This window comes from Pantherophis guttatus, chromosome 9 (genome assembly GCF_059756535.1).
Source record: "Pantherophis guttatus breed Tessera chromosome 9, ASM5975653v1, whole genome shotgun sequence".
Lineage (NCBI taxonomy): Eukaryota > Metazoa > Chordata > Lepidosauria > Squamata > Colubridae > Pantherophis > Pantherophis guttatus.
This window is the reverse complement of record NC_142071.1, coordinates 5,115,617-5,136,751: the sequence shown is the minus strand read 5'-3', so window position 1 is coordinate 5,136,751 and position 21,135 is coordinate 5,115,617. Positions and strand designations below refer to the sequence as shown.

At 44.0% G+C, this 21,135-nt stretch overlaps 2 protein-coding genes across 5 annotated transcripts in view; one reads left to right on the top strand and one right to left on the bottom strand.

Annotated features, from left to right (window-relative positions):
- The window catches only part of CCAR2 (cell cycle and apoptosis regulator 2), a 43,367-nt gene extending 38,923 nt beyond the window's left edge, over positions 1-4,444 (top strand). For all 3 annotated transcript variants that reach the window (XM_060693579.2, XM_087875874.1, XM_087875873.1), the window contains exons 20-21: positions 129-334; positions 3,228-4,444. In XM_060693579.2, the coding sequence (XP_060549562.2) occupies positions 129-334; positions 3,228-3,284 (263 nt within the window). In that variant the 3' untranslated portion in view covers positions 3,285-4,444. The remainder of the gene's footprint in view (positions 1-128; positions 335-3,227) is intronic.
- A 1,478-nt stretch (positions 4,445-5,922) lies between these two features.
- BIN3 (bridging integrator 3) overlaps positions 5,923-21,135 on the bottom strand; it is a 135,150-nt gene continuing 119,937 nt past the window's right edge. For both annotated transcript variants that reach the window (XM_087875875.1, XM_034422071.3), the window contains exon 9: positions 5,923-8,316. In XM_087875875.1, coding sequence (XP_087732001.1) covers positions 8,170-8,316 — 147 coding nt within the window. In that variant the 3' untranslated portion in view covers positions 5,923-8,169. The remainder of the gene's footprint in view (positions 8,317-21,135) is intronic.

Sequence of the window (21,135 nt, the reverse complement as noted above, 5' to 3'; positions counted from 1 at the left end):
AAATAGGTTCCCCTCCAATGAGATACTGCCAATTTTGGCTCTCCCTTGTTCTGACTAGGAGCTTATACCTCTCTCATCTCTTGTTAACTTTTGGCTTGGAAAACCATTTCCACCGACCGCACCCGCAGAAGAGACCCAGCTTCGCTTCTCATCCACCGAGACTTCCAACAAGGCTTTGACGCTGGAAGTGCAGGAATTACAGAAGCGCCTGACTGAGGTGGAAGAGCAGTCAAAAGCATCCGAAAAGCAAAAATCCCATTTTCAAAGGCTGCTACAGGAGAATAAGAAACGCCTGGTTCCTTTGCAGCTGGAAATCCAGAAGATAATAGAGAAGGTAAAGCTGACAATCGTACCCAGTGGGGCTTTTATAGTAAATCTGGAGTATTGGATCTTCAAGCAGTTATGGCTTGATAGATCTAGAAGTGGACATCTGCTGAGAGCGCTAAACCAGAAACTCCTAGGCCAGGAATTGGCAACCTTAAGCACTCAAAGAGCCACAAAAGTCCTAACCGGAAGCCCTCCATTCAATTCTGGAGCCGACCGGAAGTCCAGTTTCCCCACCATAGAGTCTTCTCCTAATGCGGCATCCTTTTTCCTCTACCTGCCCTAACCAAAAGCCCTATCAATTGTGGAGCAGACCAGCGACAGGGAGCTGCAGCAGAGGGATAAAAGAGCCACATGCGGCTCCAGAGCCGCAGATTGCTGACTCCTGTCCTAGGCCAATGATGGCGAACCCTTTTGGCATTGAGTGCCAAAAAGGGAGCGCGTGCGTACGCTCATTGAGGAGATAACCCGGAACTGCCCAGGGGCCAATGCATATGCCGGGAAATAAACTTCTGGTTTCCAGTGCATGCATGTGCACCGGCCAGCTGGTCTTCCGGTTTCTGGACACGCATGTGCGTGTGACGATCAGTTGCCAGGTGCACATGCGCACACCAGAAAACAGAAGACCAGATGTTCCAGTTTCTGGCACTGCTGCATGCACGAAGGCCAGCTGATCATCAGGCGTGCATGCACACCTGAAACCCAAAAGAACGGGCATATGTGCCATAGATTTGCCATCACAGTCCTAGGCTGTGTCGGCAGCTCTGCAGCACTTAGTAGAGAGTGGGAGAACTGTCGTCCCTCTGGAAGGACGCCTTGAGAACCTAAGAGAATTCAGGTTCTCTGAAGAACAGATAATCCAAATTGTGCTTCCAGAGCAGGTGTGTATCTATCCAGAAGTCAATTCCATTTACTGTATTTTTCGGAGTATAAGAGGCACCTTAGGAAAATAAAGCCTGCTTTACTTTCATTTTCGTTTTCAGCATAGCTTGATTAGCACAAGAAAAAAACAAAAACCGCTCCCAGCAATTTACCTCTTTGCAGTAAGCAGCAGAGCCCTGTGCAAAACAGCTGAGCGCAAAACAGCTGAGAGTCGGGAGGCCTATCCAATCAACTTGTGCTAATTAGGCTGTGCTGAAGCTGAAATGGTCTGTTTCTGCTTGCTGCAAAGAGGTAAACTGCTGGGAGGCAGAGGCCAAAAGGTGGGGGGCCAGTGGGTGGGCAGGGTTACATTCGGTGTATAAGACGCACCTAAATTTTCACCCCCTTTTAGGGGGGAAAAAGGTGTGTCTTATACTCCGAAAAATACGGTAGATTGAGTTGGTGCCTTGCTTTGCAACATTGTTTGGGGGAGACCAAAGGATGCCAAATGGGGGGGAACCAGGATTTTAGGCCTGCTGCTCATGTTTTCTCCCCTCTGTGCACCTTTGTCCGAGAGCGAATTTCCACCTGTAGAGAAGCCTCGAAGTTTTTTCACACTGCAGCTGAAAAATCAACTATGAGATTGATCTCTTTTTAAAATAGCCTCTCAACAGAAGAGGGATAAAGAGATGAAAATCTGTCTTCCAAGGGATTTGGGAGAGGGAATTTTTCAATTACAGACTTTCTCCAGTTGTGCCTGAAATTATGCTGCATCATGTGTCCACTTGGAACGTATAGATAATCAGTTCAGTCAGTGCTCTAAACAAAGATTTTGACTAATACAGTTTAGTGCCGTGATGGCGAACCTATGGCACGCGTGCCACAGGTGGCACGTGGAACCATATCGGTGGGGATGTAAGCTCAGCTCCGGCGCACATGTGCACGCCAACCAGCCAATTTTCGGGCCTACTAGAAATAGAGAAACAGGCCGTTTCCGGCCTCTGGAGGGCCTCCGGGGAGGGGTAGTGGTGGGGAAGGCTGTTTTCGCCCTTCCCAGGCTCCTAGAAAGGCTCTGGAGCCCAGGGAGAGCAAAAAACCTTGGAGCCTTGGTAGTACAGTGGTCTAAGGCACCCTGTTATTAAGCTGGTTAGACCAGCTGCCTGCAATTACTGCAGGTTCAAATCTCGGCAAGGTTCAAGGTTGACTCAGCCTTCCATCCTTTCTAAGGTAGGTAAATTGAGGACCCAGTTTGTGGGGGCAATAAGCTGACTTTGTATAAAACATACAAAAGGATGAAGGCTATTGCTTAGCGCATTGTAAGCCGCCCTGAGTCTCCGGAGAAGGGCAGCATATAAATCAAATTAAAAACAAAAAAATGGGCCTTCCTGTCCCACCGGAAGTCGGCAAATGGGTCATTTCTGGCCTCCGGGGGGTGGGTGGGGGTAGGGAAGGCCATTTTCGCCCTCTCCAGGCTCCTAGAAAGCCTCTGGAGCCTGGGGAGGGCAAAAAACGGGCCTTCTCTGTGCCATCATGTGCGAAAAGCGGGGGGAGTGCGAGTGGGTCACACGCGCATGCACAGGGGAGCAGGGCGCATAGAATTATGGGTGTGGGCACACACACGCGCTCCCCCCGCTTTTGGCACGTGATGGCAAAAAGGTTAGCCATCCCTGGTTTAGTGTGTCCAGAATTGGTCCACGATCAAGGATTATGGTTAAGAAAAGCATGGCAAGATATTTATAGTAGCTTCAAGACAAAACTGATTGGGTTAGAATATAAAATAACAGAATGGGAAGGGACCCTGGAGGTCTTCTAGTCCAACCTTCTGCTCAAGCAGGAAGCCCTGTACCATCCTGGACAAATGGGTTGTCCAATCTCCTCTTGAAGATTTCCAACGATGGCGCGTCCGTAACTTCCGGAGGCGGGCCATCGCTCTGATTGTCAGGAAATCTCGCCAGTCGGGTTGACTTGCCAGGTTGCAGATCGTTAATCCTCTTTCTCTCCTCCGTGTCCTCTCTTCCTATTTTCCGTTGGTTCCCTTTCAGACCAATAACTGCTTAGAGAAGAAGGAAGCTACGTCGCCCTCGGTTTCCAGCAACTGATGCTCCCTAGAGAAGGAAGACCATCTTGGCGGGGAAGATCAGTACAACTTCGTTTGATATTTTGGGGCTGTGAGTTAAGCGGTTGGGGGGGGGAGTTAAGCCTTTGAAACCGTCAACTTTTTGGCCACTTACGTGAAAGGCTGCCGCTCGTTTTCATCCTCGACCACCCCCCTCACCCCAGGCTTCGGGGAGGGAAAGGGTCCCTAGTCCTGCATGACTAGGAGACCACAGTTTCATCTGCTGGAACCACCCCCCTCCCCTTCTTGTTTAAAGGAATATCCGTTAGGTAGGCATTTTGATGGTCTCGCGTGCGAGGAGAGAAGCTACAGGTTAGGTATTTCGGGCTGTTGGCCAACAGCGAGTCTTGGACTGGGAATGTTAGCTCCTTACCGAGAGCCGTGCAGGTCCTGATTGGCGCCAGAAGACCAGGCATTGCTAGCCTCTTTGTGCCGCTGCATGGAGACGTTTTTAAGCCCCCCCTCCACTTTCCGTCCCCTCTACGTCCAGCTTGAGGGGGACGCTGGGCCAGCTGGTGCCTTGCGGGGAGGGGGGAAGAAACGGCAACGACCTCCTCGTGGTCGGCAAGCTTTCATCCACTAGCTCTAGGCCAGCACCTCCTGCCTCTTGCCTTTTCTGGCTCGTGCATTCAGGGCGGCTCGCGAGCTCTGCTCTGGTGCTGTGGCTCGAGCGCCAACACCGTGCATAACTTGGTCCAGCAGTTTCGCCCATTTTAAGGAAAAATAAACACCGCGAGACCCTCCTCCTCCTCCTCCTCAACCCCATGTCATTTACTTGCTCCGGGACCCACTGAGTTTTCATCACTGGGATTTTGGCAGCGGGAGGGGCCTGCGGTCCGTTGAACTTCCATTGGGAAGGCATAGCGCACAGCTGGAGGGCTGGGACAGCTGGAGGCCATGGGTCCCCCCCCTCCCCCGGTGTAGACTTTAGCAGAGTAGCGGGTGGGCCCATGCAAAGCAGTGGCCGGGCTCAGCCCCCCCCCTCCAGTAGGTTACTCGCTGCATTTGCCCAGGCCACCTGCTTCCCCCACCCTCAGGTGGTCTGTCACTTCTGAATGTGTTGCTTTTAGTCTGTAAATGTGGTAACAACTTGTATTTAACTGGCCAAGTTACTTTTATAAAAGTCTCTTCCTCACTTGGAAACGAGCTCTGCCTCTTCTTTTTGTTTTGTACCCAGGCGCAGCTCTTGGGCGGCCTTTCATTCCACGCACGCAGCTGGCCGGCTGTTGGCTCAAGGGGGTTGCTTGGTTTGATTCAGGGAGGCAGCCGGAAAAGCACAATATTTGAGAACTCTGTAGAGCTTCTCAGTCATCTAGGTCATGGTTGTCTCTTTTCAGGAGGTAACTGGACTTCCTGGGGTTTTGTTTCGAAGACGTTTCGCTTCTCATCCAAGAAGCTTCTTCAGCTCTGACTGGATGGTGGGAAATGGAAGGATTGATATTCCTTGCAGACAACTGGTCATTTGCATCCTTTTAGAGGGTCCTTGAAGCACTTGGAGGTTTATCTGTGTCCTCAGGGTCACCTGAGTGGTGCAAATTTATTTTATTTTTATTTTATTTTATTTCCAATTTATATACCGCCCTTCTCCCTGAGGACTCAGGGCGGTGTACAGCCAGAATTAAGAACATGAAATACAAACATTAAAAAACAATTAAAATATATATAAATTTGGCCCAAAAATTAAAAATCAGAAACCAATTAAAACATTTAAAAATTTCTTCTTAAGCCAGCCCGGCTTGCTGGAAAAAGTGGGTTTTAAGGGCACGGCGGAAGGCGCTGAGGTCTTGGATTCTCCTGGGGGCAACTGATTCCAGAGGGTAGGTGCCCCCACAGAGAAGGCCCTCCCCTTGGGGGTCACCAGCCTACATTGTTTGGCTGATGGCACCCTGAGGAGGCCCTGTCTGTGGGAGCGCACGGGTCGATGGGAGGCCGTCGGTAGCAGCAGGCGGTCTCGAAGATAGCTAGGCCCTATGCCATGGAGCGCTTTAAAGGTGATAACCAACACCTGTAGTCTGGTTCCTGTAGTCTGCAATTTTCCCTCTGGAAATCCATTCCTACTCCCCCACCATTCAGGAACACTACGCGGGTGACCCTGAGGACACAGATAAACCTCTAAGGGCTTCAGGGACCCTCTAAAAGGATGCAAATGACCAGCTGTCTGCAAGGAATATCAATCCTTCCATTCCCCACCATCCACTACTCAGAGCTGAAGAAGCTTCTTGGATGAGAAGCGAAACGTCTTCAAAAGAAAAAAACCAGGAAGTCCAGTTGCCTCCTGAAAAAAAAAAACACCTTTGGGATAATATTTGAGACCATGTTATGGTGTCGTTTGCTTTACCGGTATGGGGAAGAAAAACCAATGCAGTACAAAACTTTGGGACTGTTTTGTGTTCATGTTTACGAGAGTGGTTGAGTTTGACCATAATTAATAAAACGTTGCCCGTACCTCAACTCTTAAAATGTATATAATGTGACTTAAACAGAGAATGTGAAGTTATTTTCGGCTGCCTTCAAACAGCTTTGCAAAATTAATTAGGCAGCTTTTCCATGCATCGGTAATCAGTAACGGGTGCAGCTCCACTCTCATACACAGAGGGAAAAAGTCAAATAATCCACTAAAGTTTTGGGGTTTTTTTTGTTTTGTTTTTTTTTTGAAAAAATAAAATTAGAAGTATGGGTTACAGAAGAACCAAAAGAATCATCTACAATATTTTCATTAATCATAATTAAAGACAGGCAAGACAACAGTTGGGAGGCACCAGTACAAACAAACCAGGAGTTAGTCCAGAAAGATAAAGGAATACTGGCATTCCTGGCTAACCACCACCAATAAGAAGAATATTGATTAGTTTAAATCGCAGCCACCTGCATATGATGGCCAAAGGATTTCACCAACATGCCATGGAAGCAGACGGTTTTCTCTGTAAATAACATTTCACTAGTGGTGCACTTCCATAGAAACCTGCACAGTGCGAGATATAATATTCATGTAGATTGTATCAAGGGAAAGTATAATCTGTGTCCTTTCCTGTTCTTTGAAAATCATGATTTATGCTCATAAGAATTACTGTATTTTTCAGGCTATAAGACGCACCTTAGTTTTTGGGGAGGAAAATAAGAAAAAAGCTGATTGGCAGTGGATTGGCCTCCCGGAATACCCCCAATCAGCTGTTCCCAGAGGTGAACTTTAGTAACAGGTTTGTTGGTTATGAGCTCTGTCCCTTGCCTTTTTTTTTCAGTCTTTCAAATGGAGGTTTCCGTGGCTTTTTTTTCAGCCTCTCAAACGGAGGTTTCAGAGGCTTTTTCCAGCCTCTCAAACAGAGGTTTCAGAGGCTTTTTCCAGCCTCTCAAACAGAGGTTTCAGAGGCTTTTTTTCAGCCTCTGAAACCCCCGTTTTAGAGGCTTTTTTTCAGCCTCTCAAATGGAGGTTTCCATGGCTTTTTTCAGCCTCTGAAAACCCTGTTTCAGAGGCTTTTTTTCAGCCTCTCAAACAGAGGTTTCAGGGGCTTTTTCCAGCCTCTCAAACAGAGGTTTCAGAGGCTTTTTTTCAGCCTCTGAAACCCCCGTTTTAGAGGCTTTTTTTCAGCCTCTCAAATGGAGGTTTCCGTGGCTTTTTTCAGCCTCTCAAATGGAGGTTTCCGTGGCTTTTTTCAGCCTCTGAAAACCCTGTTTCAGAGGCTTTTTTTCAGCCTCTCAAACGGAGGTTTCAGAGGCTTTTTCCAGCCTCTCAAACAGAGGTTTCAGAGGCTTTTTTTCAGCCTCTCAAACAGAGGTTTCCAAGGCTTTTATCAGCCTCTGAAACCTCCATTTCAGAGGCTGGGTGGGGCTACATTCAGTGTATAAGATGCATCCAGATTTTCACCCTCTTTTAGGGAGGAAAAAGGTTTGTTTTATACTCTGAAAAATACGGTATATTACATTCAGTAGGATTAAGCTACTATACCAATCCGTTTTTAAAGGATGCCATTATTTTTGAGACAGCTTTTAATGCCACAAAGACACAAACCAGACAAGGGGCCTCTCACCGAACGAGGCTTCAGTGCAATGATGACATTCTTTAAACATCGGAAGTAAAAAAAAAATAGCCAATTAGCAAGAGCCTGGTGGTGCAGCAGACTAATAGCCTGTTATTAACATTCAGCTGCCTGCAATTACTGCAAGTTCGAATCTCTCCAAGGCTCAAGGTTGACTCAGCCTTCCATCCTTTCTAAGGTAGGTAAATTGAGGACCCAGTTTGTGGGGGCAATAAGCTGACTTTGTATAAATATACAAAAGTATGAAGGCTATTGCTTAACGCATTGTAAGCCGCCCTGAGTCTCCGGAGAAGGGCGGCATATAAATCAAATTAAAAAAAAAAAAATTAGGTTACCGGTAATAATATTTTTTTGAGGGGGTAACTACACTCATTGAGGATACCACTCACAATTCAGCTGTCAGATGGACTCTGATTTCGGAAAGACTGAATTAAAAAGCTTGTTTGCTTATCGTTTTTAAGGGTAAATTCTTCCGATTTTTCAAACTCCGCAGGACTCAGTATGAGAATCTTACCATGTTGTCATTAGTAAGAGATAAAAGACGTTCAGGATTTAAAGAGCTGCAGCAAATAACAACGTTCCAGATTAAAACAGGTACCAATATGACTTTAAAGCAGGGGTCTCCAACCTTGGCTACTTGAAGACTTGTGGACTTCAACTCCCAGAGTTCCTCTGCTGAGGAACTCTGGGAGTTGAAGTCCACAAGTCTTCAAGTGGCCAAGGTTGGAGACCCCTGCTTTAAAGGGTTCAAGCCTTCAGAAGTAATGTTCAGCTTCCTGTCTTCATCCACTTCATTGGCAGCTGTCACCACAAAGGATTCGTAGAAGCTGGAAGTCAGTCATCAGCCACAATGGAGAGGGCCCTCAACTCGTTGAGCTTGGCTTCGCTCTCTTTTTCTCTCTGCTCGTCGGTTAAGTCGGGCTCGTCAATCTGTTCGGTTAATTCGCCAAAGATTTTGTACATTTCGGTGTAATACACAACCTGGAGGGACAGAATAGGAATCCTTTAGAAACGTGTATCGCATCTGTTTTAGCCATCCTACCTCGCCTTGAGAAAACACCCATGTGGAATTTTAATACTTGGGATTGGAATCAGGGTTTTTTTTAAAAAAATTATTTCAAAATGATTTGTTAGGACACCAGTTGAGTCTTGCCTAAGGTTTCTCATTGAAATCGCTGGAAGGCAAGACAAACGTTCAGCCTTCTATATAGCTACTGTTACGAAAACCCCACGGAAAAGTTGTGATCTGGGACATGACTTCTTGCAAATAAACTGGCCCATTTTCCTAGCCAAACGATTGCAACGATTGGAAGCGAAGGCAGATTGCTTTTTTTACGTTTTCAACATCATTGCCAGAAAATAATTTACTAGACAAATTGAAAGTGTTAGTGTTAAGGTTCCAAGTAACATACCCATAACAAGCAGAACTCTTGTAAGAGCCTTGGTGGTGCAGCAGACTAAAGCACTGTTAAAGTAACACCAGCTGCCTGCAATTATTGCAAGTTCAATTCTCACCAGGCTCAAGGTTGACTCAGCCTTCCATTCTTTCGAGGTACGTAAAATGAGGACCCGGATTGTGGGGGCAATAAGCTGACTTTAAAAAAGAACACCGCTTGGGGGGGGGGAAAGCCCTACTAAGTAGGTATATACAAAAGTATGAAGGCTATTGCTTAATGCATTGTAAGCCACCCTGAGTCTCCGGAAATGGGCGGCATATAATAAATAAATGAATAAACTCCGAGGCAGGTAAATTCCTCAAACAACAGTTTTATTGGATATATCATATTGGCACAGGCTGGTGAAAACCGACTCTGTGAACGTTCCCGTGGTTTTCACCTAACTAAAAATAAAAGTTTTCCTCCTTCCCCAACCAACTAGTCACATGGGCCAATTGAGGTCTCATCCGTTTGCCTGGTAACTCCTCCTCTCTTGCGACCGTCTGTGGGAATGACCTTGGTTCCCAGTAGAAAATAATTTGTTTTGGCTACAACACCCCAGCTATCTCTATTCCCCCCCTCCCTCTCCCTCAGCAACACTTGAAGCCTCCTAGATGGCCTCGGCCAGGCCAGCTTCAGGGTTGACAGCTAGTTTCCATCACACTCGTGTGTGTGTGTGTGTGTGTGTGTGTGTGTGTGTGTGTGTGTGTGTGAACCTTCTGCGTTTCTACTGTGTTCTGCCCCAGCTCCAGATTTCCGAGGATATTGACACACACCAATGGTCCTTATCAAATTTATTAAGTAACAAGAACAAACAAGACCGGCAAAGGTTGGCAACCAGCCCAGAAAACAAGATATGATAAACCAAACTACTCTGATAATAATACAAGTTGTTTCCAGCAAGAAAGCACTAGCTGCGTGCGACTTAAATAGGCTGAGTGGCCAATTATCCTCAAGCCCTACTCTCGAGGAGACCTCCTCCTCCTGAGAAGCCACTCCTGCCTTTTGGCAGCCCTGCGTGTTCGAGCATTGAGGAGAGGCTCCTCCACTTCGCTCTCTCCACTGGAAGGAGCCTCTGGAGGTTCTGAAGGCCCTGGCTGAGTCTCTGCCTCTGGCACCACATCCTCTTTGGCCGCCTCGCTGTCCGACGCGAGCGCTGGCTGTGCAGGCTGCTGGCGCGACCCCACACCAGCCTCCTCTTCATCGGGATCAGCCACGATCCGCGCAGGCCGCTGGCGGGCCACAAGTATTGCTGGCTTTCCATCCCTGCCTCCTTTCCTGAAAACGGAGGAGAAGGAAGACCCCTGGCTCACTCCCACCTGCCAAATTACACCTGAAAGCACCTGTCTGCTTGGCTGGGTTTAGGCAGAAGTAGAAGCTCCTCTTCCTGCACCGCTGTCTCCAGCGGTGGAGGGGAGGCGACAGGTGAGTCGTGAACTCTGACCTTTTTAGTGCATCACTGGGGGAAGAAGGGTGTTTCCCGCTCCCCGCACCAAGCTACCTTTAAAGTTACGGGGAGAAGGGGCTGATTCCCCGGGAGAAACTTAACTGGGGAGTTTCTCCGGAAAGATTTCACTGGCAGCCAATGATAGGATTTTCACAAATGCTGGCTAATCCTGTCAAAACACCCCCACAACAAAGCTATTCATAGATCTTGCATTCTAAATGGATCGCCAAAGGGGCAGGGACCTCTCCCTCTCCCACCTCCCCCCAAGGTCACCATGAGCGAGCGAAGAGCAGGGATTTAAAGCTGAGGGTACTTAGCCTCGTTTGCCTTGGCGCTTAACTCACTAGATCACACTGCCTTGCGACGGCTCTCCCTTTTATGCACGATCACCATGGCAACCGAAAACGACAGCATATGCTCAGAATCCCAGCTTTTCCATCGCTGCGATGCTCGAAGCCCCACAGTCTCTCCCAACAGCCGGCACAGGGGATGAATATGCCCATCTGTAAACGCCATGCCTTCAAGCGGGCACAATACACGCCACTTTTCCTCCTTGGTTGAATTCCCACTTCGATCGCAGGACCTAGCTGGTCTCCATCCGAGATCGATCCAGATGGCCTTTTCCTTCTTCGGTTCCGGATCATCCCGGGTTGTTGGCCTTGCCAAACTTAAGAAAGTTAACCTCGTGGGGAAAGAGACCTTCCGTGGAGGAGAATCGCACCAAGGCAGATCTAACGCTACGTTCTAAACAACCAATTCTGGTTTTGCTGCATGCCTAAGCAGTTACCCTTGTTGCCAAACTTTATGCCAGCGGTCGGCAACCTTAAACACTCCAAGAGCCATTTGGACCTGTTTCCCAAACAAAAGAAAACACCGGGAGCCACAAAACCCTGACTATTTCCTGAGTGGCCACAAAACTAGCATATGTAGTTGAATTAAACATTCTGTTTTCTTCTGAAACTTTTCTTTTCTTGGGTTTATCCATGCTTGGCATGCCGGAAGTCGAAAAGCTCAATAAATCGTGTGCCGGCGAGTGTCGCACATTGGCGGTTGTGACTCATATTTTGAGCGACGGAGCCACAGCAGAGGGATGAAAGAGCCACATGCGGTTCCAGAGCTGCGGGTTGCTGACATAAGCTAGTTTTGTGGTCACTCAGGAAATAGTCAGGCACAGGAAGGGTTTTGTGGCTCCCGGTGTTTTCTTTTGTTTGGGAAACAGGCCCAAATGGCTCTTGGAGTGTTTAAGGTTGCCGTGCCCTCGACGATTTTAGACAAACTGTCCAGTCCCTTCTTAAAAGCCTCCAAGTGTTGGGAGCACCCACAACATCGGAAGGCAAGCTGTTCCACATGTTAATTGTCCTTACTGTCACGAAGTTTCTCCTTAGTTCTCTTTGTTCCGTTTCCATCCGTTGTCTTCAGGTGCTTTGGAAAATAAGTTGACCCCTCCCCCTCTTCTTTATTGCAGCCCCTCAAATATCACATGTTGAAATGTCAAGAGTAGTGGTCATCCTTGCCTATAGCGTTCAACAAGACTACTATCGCCCTCCATCCAAAGGGTTCTCATTGCTTTAAGAGCACTGTTTGGGTACCGATATATAAATCATTTCCATGGAGACCAGCCTCTCCTGCTCACGATCACAGTGCACTGGCTTTTTATTTTAAGTGGAAGAAGGCAGCTTCTTCTGGGAATCTCTTTATGTTTCAAGAACCCTACAAATGCCTTGGTCCTTGTCCTTTGGTCAGATTGATTAGAAGCGGGAACGTAGAGCCCTGGATCTCATTCCGACATAGGTTCCGTCAGCCCTCCGGTGTGTTGCTATCTCTTCAAATCAGCAGATGATGAAGCTGGCAGTGTGGTGATTCAGCGAGACTGGTGCCTTATCCAATGACTAATGAAATCAGATCGACAACAGCAGAATAACCAAAATTGGAAAAACTATACCCGTTAGGAGAAGATCAGGCAGAGCTGGGTGGCGGAATTAAAATGAGTCATCAGCCTAGACTCGTTACGTTACCACAAATGGTTTTAAGTCCAAGCCACCTGGAATGGCACAGACCCTTACCTGGTGCCCATTTAGTGCTCAACTTTAGTTGGCTAAACGGACAGGGGTGGCTCAGTGGCTAGGACGCTGAGCTTGTCGATTGAAAGGTCGGCAGTTCAGTGGTTCGAGTCCCTACTGCCGCATAACGGGGTGAGCTCCCGTTCCTTGTCCCAGCTTCTGCCAACCTAGCAGTTCGAAAGCACGTGAAAAAATGCAAGTAGAAAAATAGGGAAGGTAACAGCGTTCTGTGCGCCTTTGACGTTGAGTCATGCTGCCACATGACCACGGAGACGTCTTCGGACAGCGCTGGCTCTTCGGCTTTGAAACGGAGAGGAGCACCGCCCCCTAGAGTCGGGAACGACTAGCACATATGTGCGAGGGGAACTTTTCCCTTTACTTTTAGTTGATTAGATTCTTGGATATAGGCTTGAGTAATAAATATTCTGAACTGAAACTTAATATATAGCCCTGATTCTTTTCTGCCTGGGAATACAACTAGAAGTTAAGAGAACAAGGCTCATGCTGAACAAGTGAACTAGGCTCATGGTATAGGATCTGCTTGAGCAGGAGGCTGGACTAGAAGACCTCCAAGGTCCCTTCCCGCTCTATTCCGATTCTGGAGCCTGAAAGAACAGGGGTTAAGCCCATTGGGTTGCAGAATTCAAACTATGGAGAATCCTGTGCACTTCTTCAGGTTCTACAGTATTTGAAATGCTAAGGAACTCAAGGAAGGCATTCTGACTTTACAACACTTATTAGTTGATCTTGGTGCCACTTTTCCGCATGCTCATTATTAAACTATTAGCAGTCAATTTCACTTCATGTCTTGAATACGGCATAAGGAAGTTTGGATGCCAAGCACACACCATTTGTGATAATGCAATGTTCTGGCTGCCAAGGAAAAAAATGCCTGAAAATTAGTGACAATAAGCCAGGGGTCTCCAACCTTGGCAACTTGAAGACTTGTGGACTTCAACTCCCAGAGTTGAAGTCCACAAGTCTTCAAGTTGCCAAGGTTGGAGACCCCTGTAATAAGCCATAGTCGTATCGTAGTAAATGTGGCATCAGAGTTTTTCAACCTTGGCAACTTGAAGACTTGTGGACTTCCAACTCCCAGAAAGGGGAAACTTCAGGTTGCCAAGGTTGAGAAACTCTACATGATGGACCTATGCATAGAAAGTATGTCAAACACTAGCATTCTCTGTGAGGGAGATACCATCCCCTCCTTGAATGGGGAAGGAACTTAAATGAATCGGGGGGCTCTTATGGATCATCCACTCTGCTTCAAGCAAACTCTGAGGGCGATCCCCAAAATGCCAGGGGGCCCTTCTGCTCAGTATGGACAAACGCAATCTCTACACAAGAAGCACACCTGTTGACAAAGAGGGCTGTCCTACGATTGTCCACTTTTCCTGCTGGAGAAGACGTCTGTTACCATTTTAGTTTGGTGTTCTGCTGCTGTAGAAGCCACAAATAACAACTCCTTGTATTTCACCCTTCCTGCAATGGTGTGAAAGACGAGGGAGTGTCCACAATCAAGTGTTGGCTAACTGTTGGCTCATTTGATCATCTTATTTAAGCTCTTCATCTAAAGGGAACAGACAACCAGCGGGAAGAAATTCTTCCATTTTTATTTGGTGCAGGTCATGTTGGGTATCTTACCAGGCTAATGAGAAAATGGATACTAGATGATAGATAGACAGACAGATAGATAGATAGATAGATAGATAGATAGATAGATAGATAGATAATAGATAGATAGATAGATAGATAGATAGACAGACAGACAGACAGACAGACAGACAGACAGACAGACAGACAGGCACACATGAAAGAATGATATAGACAGATGGATTTATAGATAGATTGATAGATGATAGTTAGATACAGATGATAGAGATTAGATAATTTAGATAGAGATATATAAATAATAGATTATAGGTAGATAAGTAGAGACATTATAGCATATATAGACAGATTTAGAGATAGATTTATATATGATAGATAGATATAGATGATAGATAGAGACAGATTAGACAGAGATATAGATAATAGATAGATTATAGCTAGCTAGCTAGGTAAATAGGTAGATAGAGACATTATAGAACAATATAGACAGATAGATTTAAAGATAGATTTATAGATGATAGATAGAGACAGATTAGACAGATTTAGATAGAGATATATAGATGATAGATTATAGCTACCTAGTTAGCTAGGTTGGTAGATAGAGACATTATAGAGCGATATAGACAGATAGATTTAGAGATAGATTTATAAATAGATAGGTTATGGATAGATATAGACAGATAGATTTAGCTAGAGATATATAGATGATGAGAGATGATAGAGATTTACTTTCATTTTCGTTTTCAGCATAGCTTGATTAGCACAAGGAAAAAAAATCTGCTCATAGCAATTTTTGCAGCAATTTTTGCTGCAGCAAGCAGCAGAGCCCTGCGCAAAACAGCTGAGAGCAAAACAGCTGAGTCCGGAGGCTGATCCAATCAACTTGTGCTAATTAGGCTATGCTGAAGCTGAAAGGAGCTGTTTTTTCTTGCTGTTTGCTTGGAAGGAGGTAACTGGTGGAGGCAGAGGCCAAATGGTGGGGGCCAGTGGGTGGGCGGGGCTACATTTGGTGTATAAGACGCACCTAAATTTTCACCCCCTTTTAGGGGGGAAAAAGGTGCATCTTATACTCTGAAATGTACGGTAAGTTCTAAGAGCTATTGCTATTTCCCTCCCTCCCTCCCTTCCCAGTGCTTAGAATGCAGCATTGCAGGCTAATTCTGCCCAGTGCCAGGGGTTCGATCCTGACCGGCTCAAGGTTGACTCAGCCTTCCATCCTTCCGAGGTGAGTAAAATGAGGACCCAGATTGTTGTGGGGCAAGAGGCTGACTCTGTAAACTGCTTAGAGAGGGCTGGAAAGCACTGTAAAGCAGTATATAAGTCTAAGTGCTATTGCTATTGCTATTAACCGTACATTTAAAGCATATTCTCTTTATACTTTATAATATTTCATTAATATACATACAAAAATGTACACTTGAACATTTTCCTTGCCCAGTTCCATCGTGTGGCAACCCATTGCTGTATTCTCTTTTTTAAATAGAAGTATCACTTTGAATAATGCAAATTCGATCGATGCAACCACTTTGTGGAATTCATTAACGGCACTAATCAAGGCCCCCTTGTACCATGACTAAGGAGTTTGCATACAGACGACCTGTAGGGGTTACAGCTCGAAGAAAATAATTATAGGAATTACGGGCTCCAGAGGGGAATCCATTTGAATGGGGGGCATCGTACAATCGACGGAATCGTTTCCATTGAACGGTTTGTACCAGCAAGGCTGCCTTGAGCGCCATTCTCATGCTGCAGAAGGAAAACAACTGGAGACGGACAGCATGTGCCCATTCTCCAAACAAGAATGACTACCAAAAAACCCAAAACTAAACCCCAACAGAGATGCCAACTGCTCTTCGAGGAAGAAGGGCCAAAGCAGGCAGTCTTCCTCTCTGAGATGAGGAGCATTTGGCCATGAAAAAGGTTGGGATTGCCCACAGGAGAGAGCAGGCTATCCTTGCATGCTGCACCCTGAATGAAGGGTTAGGGTTAGATAGACTTTCCATGGTGCCCCTCAACTCTTAAGATTTGGAATGCTGTTAAAAAGGACAGTGCGAGAATATAGTTAAAAAAATATTAGATTGTGCAGAAATGGATAGGTTAACATTCTGCACACCAGAACAACTAGACACAAGAACAGTTTTTTTCCCAAACGCCATCACTCTGCTAAACAAATAATTCCCTCAACAGTGTCAAACTATTTACTAAGTCTGCACTACTATTAATCTTCTCAGCGTTCCCATCACCCATCTCCTCTCACTTATGACTCTATGACTGTAACCTTGTTGCTGGTATCCTTACAATTTATATTGATATTGTTTCCTGATTGCTTATTTGTAACCTATGACTATCATTAAGTGTTGTACCTTATGATTCTTGATGAACATATCTTTTATGTACTCTGAGAGCATATGCACCAAGACGAATTCCTTGTGTGTCCAATCACACTTGGCCAATAAAAAATTCTATTCTATTAAAGATAAAGGATAAAGAAGATACATAATATTTTTTTTAACATGGGATTTGTTCTACCAATGGTTAGATATTAGAGGTAGAAATTAGAAGCTGGAAGAATACCATTATTTACAAGTAAATATTATTATCACTATTATATACTTTATTCATTAAACATGAAATTCAGTCAATTGAAGATTTAAAAATGTATCACAAATATTATTAACTGGCACTGATGGTTGATACGGGTTGCTGCCAGCATCCTAGGTATCAACCAAGTATCTTCTTAAAATATATGATGTTCTGAGTAGCGCAGTTTTTTGCAGTTCCGCTGGTGTTATTGCAGGAAGCTGCAATTTCTTGATGTGTTTTGTAAAATTCTTGGACATGGTACCAAGAGTCCCGATGACAATGGGTATCACTGTTACATGTTAGCTGTGTAGTTTCGATGGCCATAATAATTTTTATTATTATTATTATTTATATGTAAATTGATTCAGATAACACACTGTTTACTAAGCACTTATGTATGTTAAAGAAAAATGTATAAATAAAATTTATATATAAAAAAATAAAATAGGACAATGTGGATCAGAACCGAGGAAGGAAATTTGAGATGGAATTTGGCTGTTCCATTTCTTTTAACAACATACCTTCTCCCCCTGGAAAGCTCTGAGAAATTTCATGGGTCCTATATGAAAAGGGCAAAGGGCAACTTTAGAGCTATTTCATTGTAGCCCCATCTTTTTTAAATGTTTGCCATATGGTTTTCCTGATGTTATGATGTCTGGATGGTTGAATATTAAAGCTTGGTAACACATAATTAAAATCACACAAAAACCTATTTGGATTTCCTCTCTGGAAAAACCAAAGAATCTCAGTTGGGAAATAGATTTTAAAGGCGGTATTTTCATACCCCCTTATTGTGATTTCTTAAAATTAACGTTTGTTCTGTCCCGGAAGAAAATACAAGCTTACTACAGCATTACACATTCAGAGGAGATCCAGAGAAATTTACTTAAATCGAAATATATATGGCTGTGGTGGATTTCCCAGGTCCAACTCTAACAAAATTTATGGAATTCTAGATGGAACCCTGAATGAAAACTTTTATTAGTACAGAACTAAAAACGTGAAAGGAAACCAAGGCTTCTCCTTAGAGAAGCAAACTCAGTCCGTCGAAAGAAGGATCTGAAAATGCGGTCAAGACAAGACAGATCCTACAACACCCATCCATCCTCAAGAGAAGGAGGAGGAGGGCCTATCAAGAGCAGTAGTAGGAACGGAGTTAATCCATGTGGGGGCACTACGTTCCTATTAGTGTGAGTCTTTGGAAGCAAAGATAGGGTGCAACACAACTGCTGTATTTTAACAAGTTCTACAGATAAAGACATTACGCCGTTAATAGTTTTAATTTACGGCCAGAATATTTAATTATTTTAATACTGTTTTTTAAATTTTGTATGCTTTGTTTTTACTTAGGCTGTGCACCGCCCTGAGTCCTATTTGGAGAAGGGCGGTATAGAAATTTAAACAAATAAATAAATAAATAAATAGGTATGAAAGAAAAGTATTAGAGTCTCTACTGAAAGTTATCAACTTATCAATTTACTCCTCTCTAAAAAAACAACAACAAATAATTCTTCAACTTTTGGCTTAATTCAGTAAACTTCCTTCCTGAACTCTTTTTAGAAACTTCGCTCATATATATATATATTTTTCAATTTTCACATCCTACGTGAGTAACATAATGCTAATCTCAGCCTGGTTTTTTCCCCCCCAACTGGGCTAAGATAATTTCCATTAAAGGTTTTTTATTTTCAAGTAAAAGTAAAAGCAAATAAAACACAATTACATTCGAAGAGCAGTCTTCAAACTCAGGGCATGAGTTCCATGTAATCTGATTTATAACTAGAATTTTTATTCCTATACCGAAATGCACAAGTGCAGATATTATTAATTTCAATAAGAAATGGTTAATTCTGTACATGTCCCTCTTCCACTTGTATTAGATTACCTTATGATTCTTGATGAACATATTTTTTCTTTTATGCACACTGAACGCATATGCACCAAAGACAAATTCCTTGTGTGTCCAATCACACTTGGCCAATAAAAAATTCTATTCTATTCTATTCTATTCTATTCTATTCTATTCTATTCCATTCCATTCCATTCCATTCCATTCCATTCCATTCCATTCCATTCCATTCCATTCCATTCCATTCCATTCCATTCCATTCTACACTTGTATTAATAAAATGAAAACATGCACTTTATTATTATTATTAAATTAGTCAAAACCATATCTTTCTAACATTTTGTACATTTTGAATAATGTTAAAACTTAAAGGCTAAGAAAATATGGGAAATCGTGGCAACCCAGATAGCAAAAACCATGAATGGGCCATTCATATGAGAAGAATAGTCTCCGAAAATAAACTCTGGAGTTTGGTTATTTTGCAGGGGGAAAAAACTCCTGAAAAAATTCAGGAAAAAAAAAAAGTTCATTTGCACATTTTGCTGACGTCCCCAATTTGCAGGTTTCATTCCAAATTGATTGTTTATAGACTTTTGTAAAACCTATTTTTTATTATTACAAACTGTGAGCAAACAAGAGGTGAAATAGAAATAAACTAAGGACATAAGGGAAGGAGCAATTATATAAGAACAAATTCTTCTTTCTAAATTCCGGAGCTTTTGCAGATGCTATCTTCTTTTGTTTTCTAAACTCTTTAATTTTTTTTATTTTTTGATAAAGAAAGAACAAAAGGATTCTGCATATAGAATGATGTATCTACATCCAGCTTGAGTGGCGGGTTAGACTAAATGACCTACCAACTCTGTTAATCTGTTAAATAAGCCCCCATTTGCATTATTTGATTGCTATTGATTCCCCCTCCAAGAAAACACGTTTCACCTAAATTTCCATACTTCTTCGTGGGAATTTCAGTGCGACTTTCGGTATCACAGAGGAATCTATGATAGACCTTCACTAACTGCCCTTCCCCCCCCCAAACATAGAAACTAAAAAGGTCATAAAACAATTCACACCACCCACTCCTAACCAGGCTTCCGTCCCTTCTGCAAACATGGAAGGCTGCATTTGGCCACATCATTTAACCTAATATGTAGGTTTGAAAATATACATGCCACACTCTACTGGGTAAAGCTCCAACAGATTCCTTCTCCCAGAAGATCGAAGGACAAGAGGGCAAGCTACAAATAGCTAAACAAAAAAATAATAATAATAATTAACACACGAACTGAAAAAAAAAAACCCTTCCTGTTTTCAATTTCCTAGCCTTATTTCATCAGATGGGCTTTAGAGCAGGCGTCATCAAACTTTCGGACCTCAGGGACCACGAAATTCATAATTTTAAATCCCGCGGACCACTAATATGATTTTTTTAAAAAAAGATAAATAGTATTTAGTACAATATAAAGATGCAAATAATTTTTCTGCGGACCGCCAAAATTTTCTCGCGGATCACCAGTGGTCCACGGACCACCGGTTAGTGACCACTGCTTTAGACATCTTCTCTTGTAGCAGGTAGCTTCTGCAGGCATCATCTAACAAAATATCCCTATTTTGTTCAATCTCATCCCTCCAAGATCTGCTATGGATTTAAGATAGAGATGATCCATGATTAAGAGTCACATTTTTTTTATAGAACTTAGCAGAAAGCCATCGTGTCTGACTAAAACAGGGCATACTTGATAGAAGAAGGACTCAACAATCTTTGTCAACCTGGCAGCTTCTAGAGCGAAGGAGTGTGGGGTTCGGTTCCCAGAATTCAAAGCAGCACCCATGATGGTTGGAGAATGCTAGGAGATGACATTCATCCATCTAGAGCAATGATGAAATCCTAATTTTTTTACTACCGGTTCTGTGGGCGTGGCTTGGTGGGTGTGGTGTGGCTTGGTGGGCATGGCAGGAGAAGGTTACTGCAAAATCTCCATTCCCACTCCACTCCAGGGGAAGGATATTGCAAAATCTCCATTCCCTCCCCACTCTGGGGCCAGCCAGAGGTGGTATTTACCAGTTCTTCGAACTACTCAAAAGTTCCGCTACCGGTTCTCCAAACTGCTCAAAAGTTCCGCTACCAGTTCTCCAGAACCTGTCAGAACCTGCTGGATTTCACCCCTGATCTAGAGCAGAGGTCCCCAACCTTGGCAACTTTTAAGACTTGTGGACTTCAACTCCCACTCTATGGGAGTTGAAGTCCACAAGTCTTAAAAGTTGCCAAGGTTGGAGACCCCCAATTTAGAGTAATCATCATTTCATAACTAGAAACATTTCTCCACTTTTGATATCCTACCCAGGATGTCAATGAACAATTTAGAGCAGGGGTCTCCAACCCAGGCAACTTTAAGACTTGTGGACTTCAACTCCCAGAATTCTCCTTCTTAAAGTTGCCAAGGTTGGAGACCCCTGATCTAGAGAGTGATGAGATTGGGGAAGCAAGGTGCATAAGAATAATAGTGACAAGAAAAATGATCCCAAAGAGTTTTAAGCCTTGATGCACCTGCTGAGCAAACGCAGCATCAGTATATGCCTACGTAGACATCTTAAAAATTCAGGAAAAAAAAATAGTATTTTTTTCTAGAGAACGATAAGGACAAATAGAGAAGGGAGCGTTCTTAAGAGGCCCCCTTCAACAAGGAAGCATGGACTCTACCTCTTTCATCTTAGTGTGAGAACGTCAAAGTCTGTGGCTGGGGGAAAAACATTCAGTTCCAAAAATTCAGATGAAGCTTACAGGTGGGCAGAAGTATTTTTACATTAGAACAC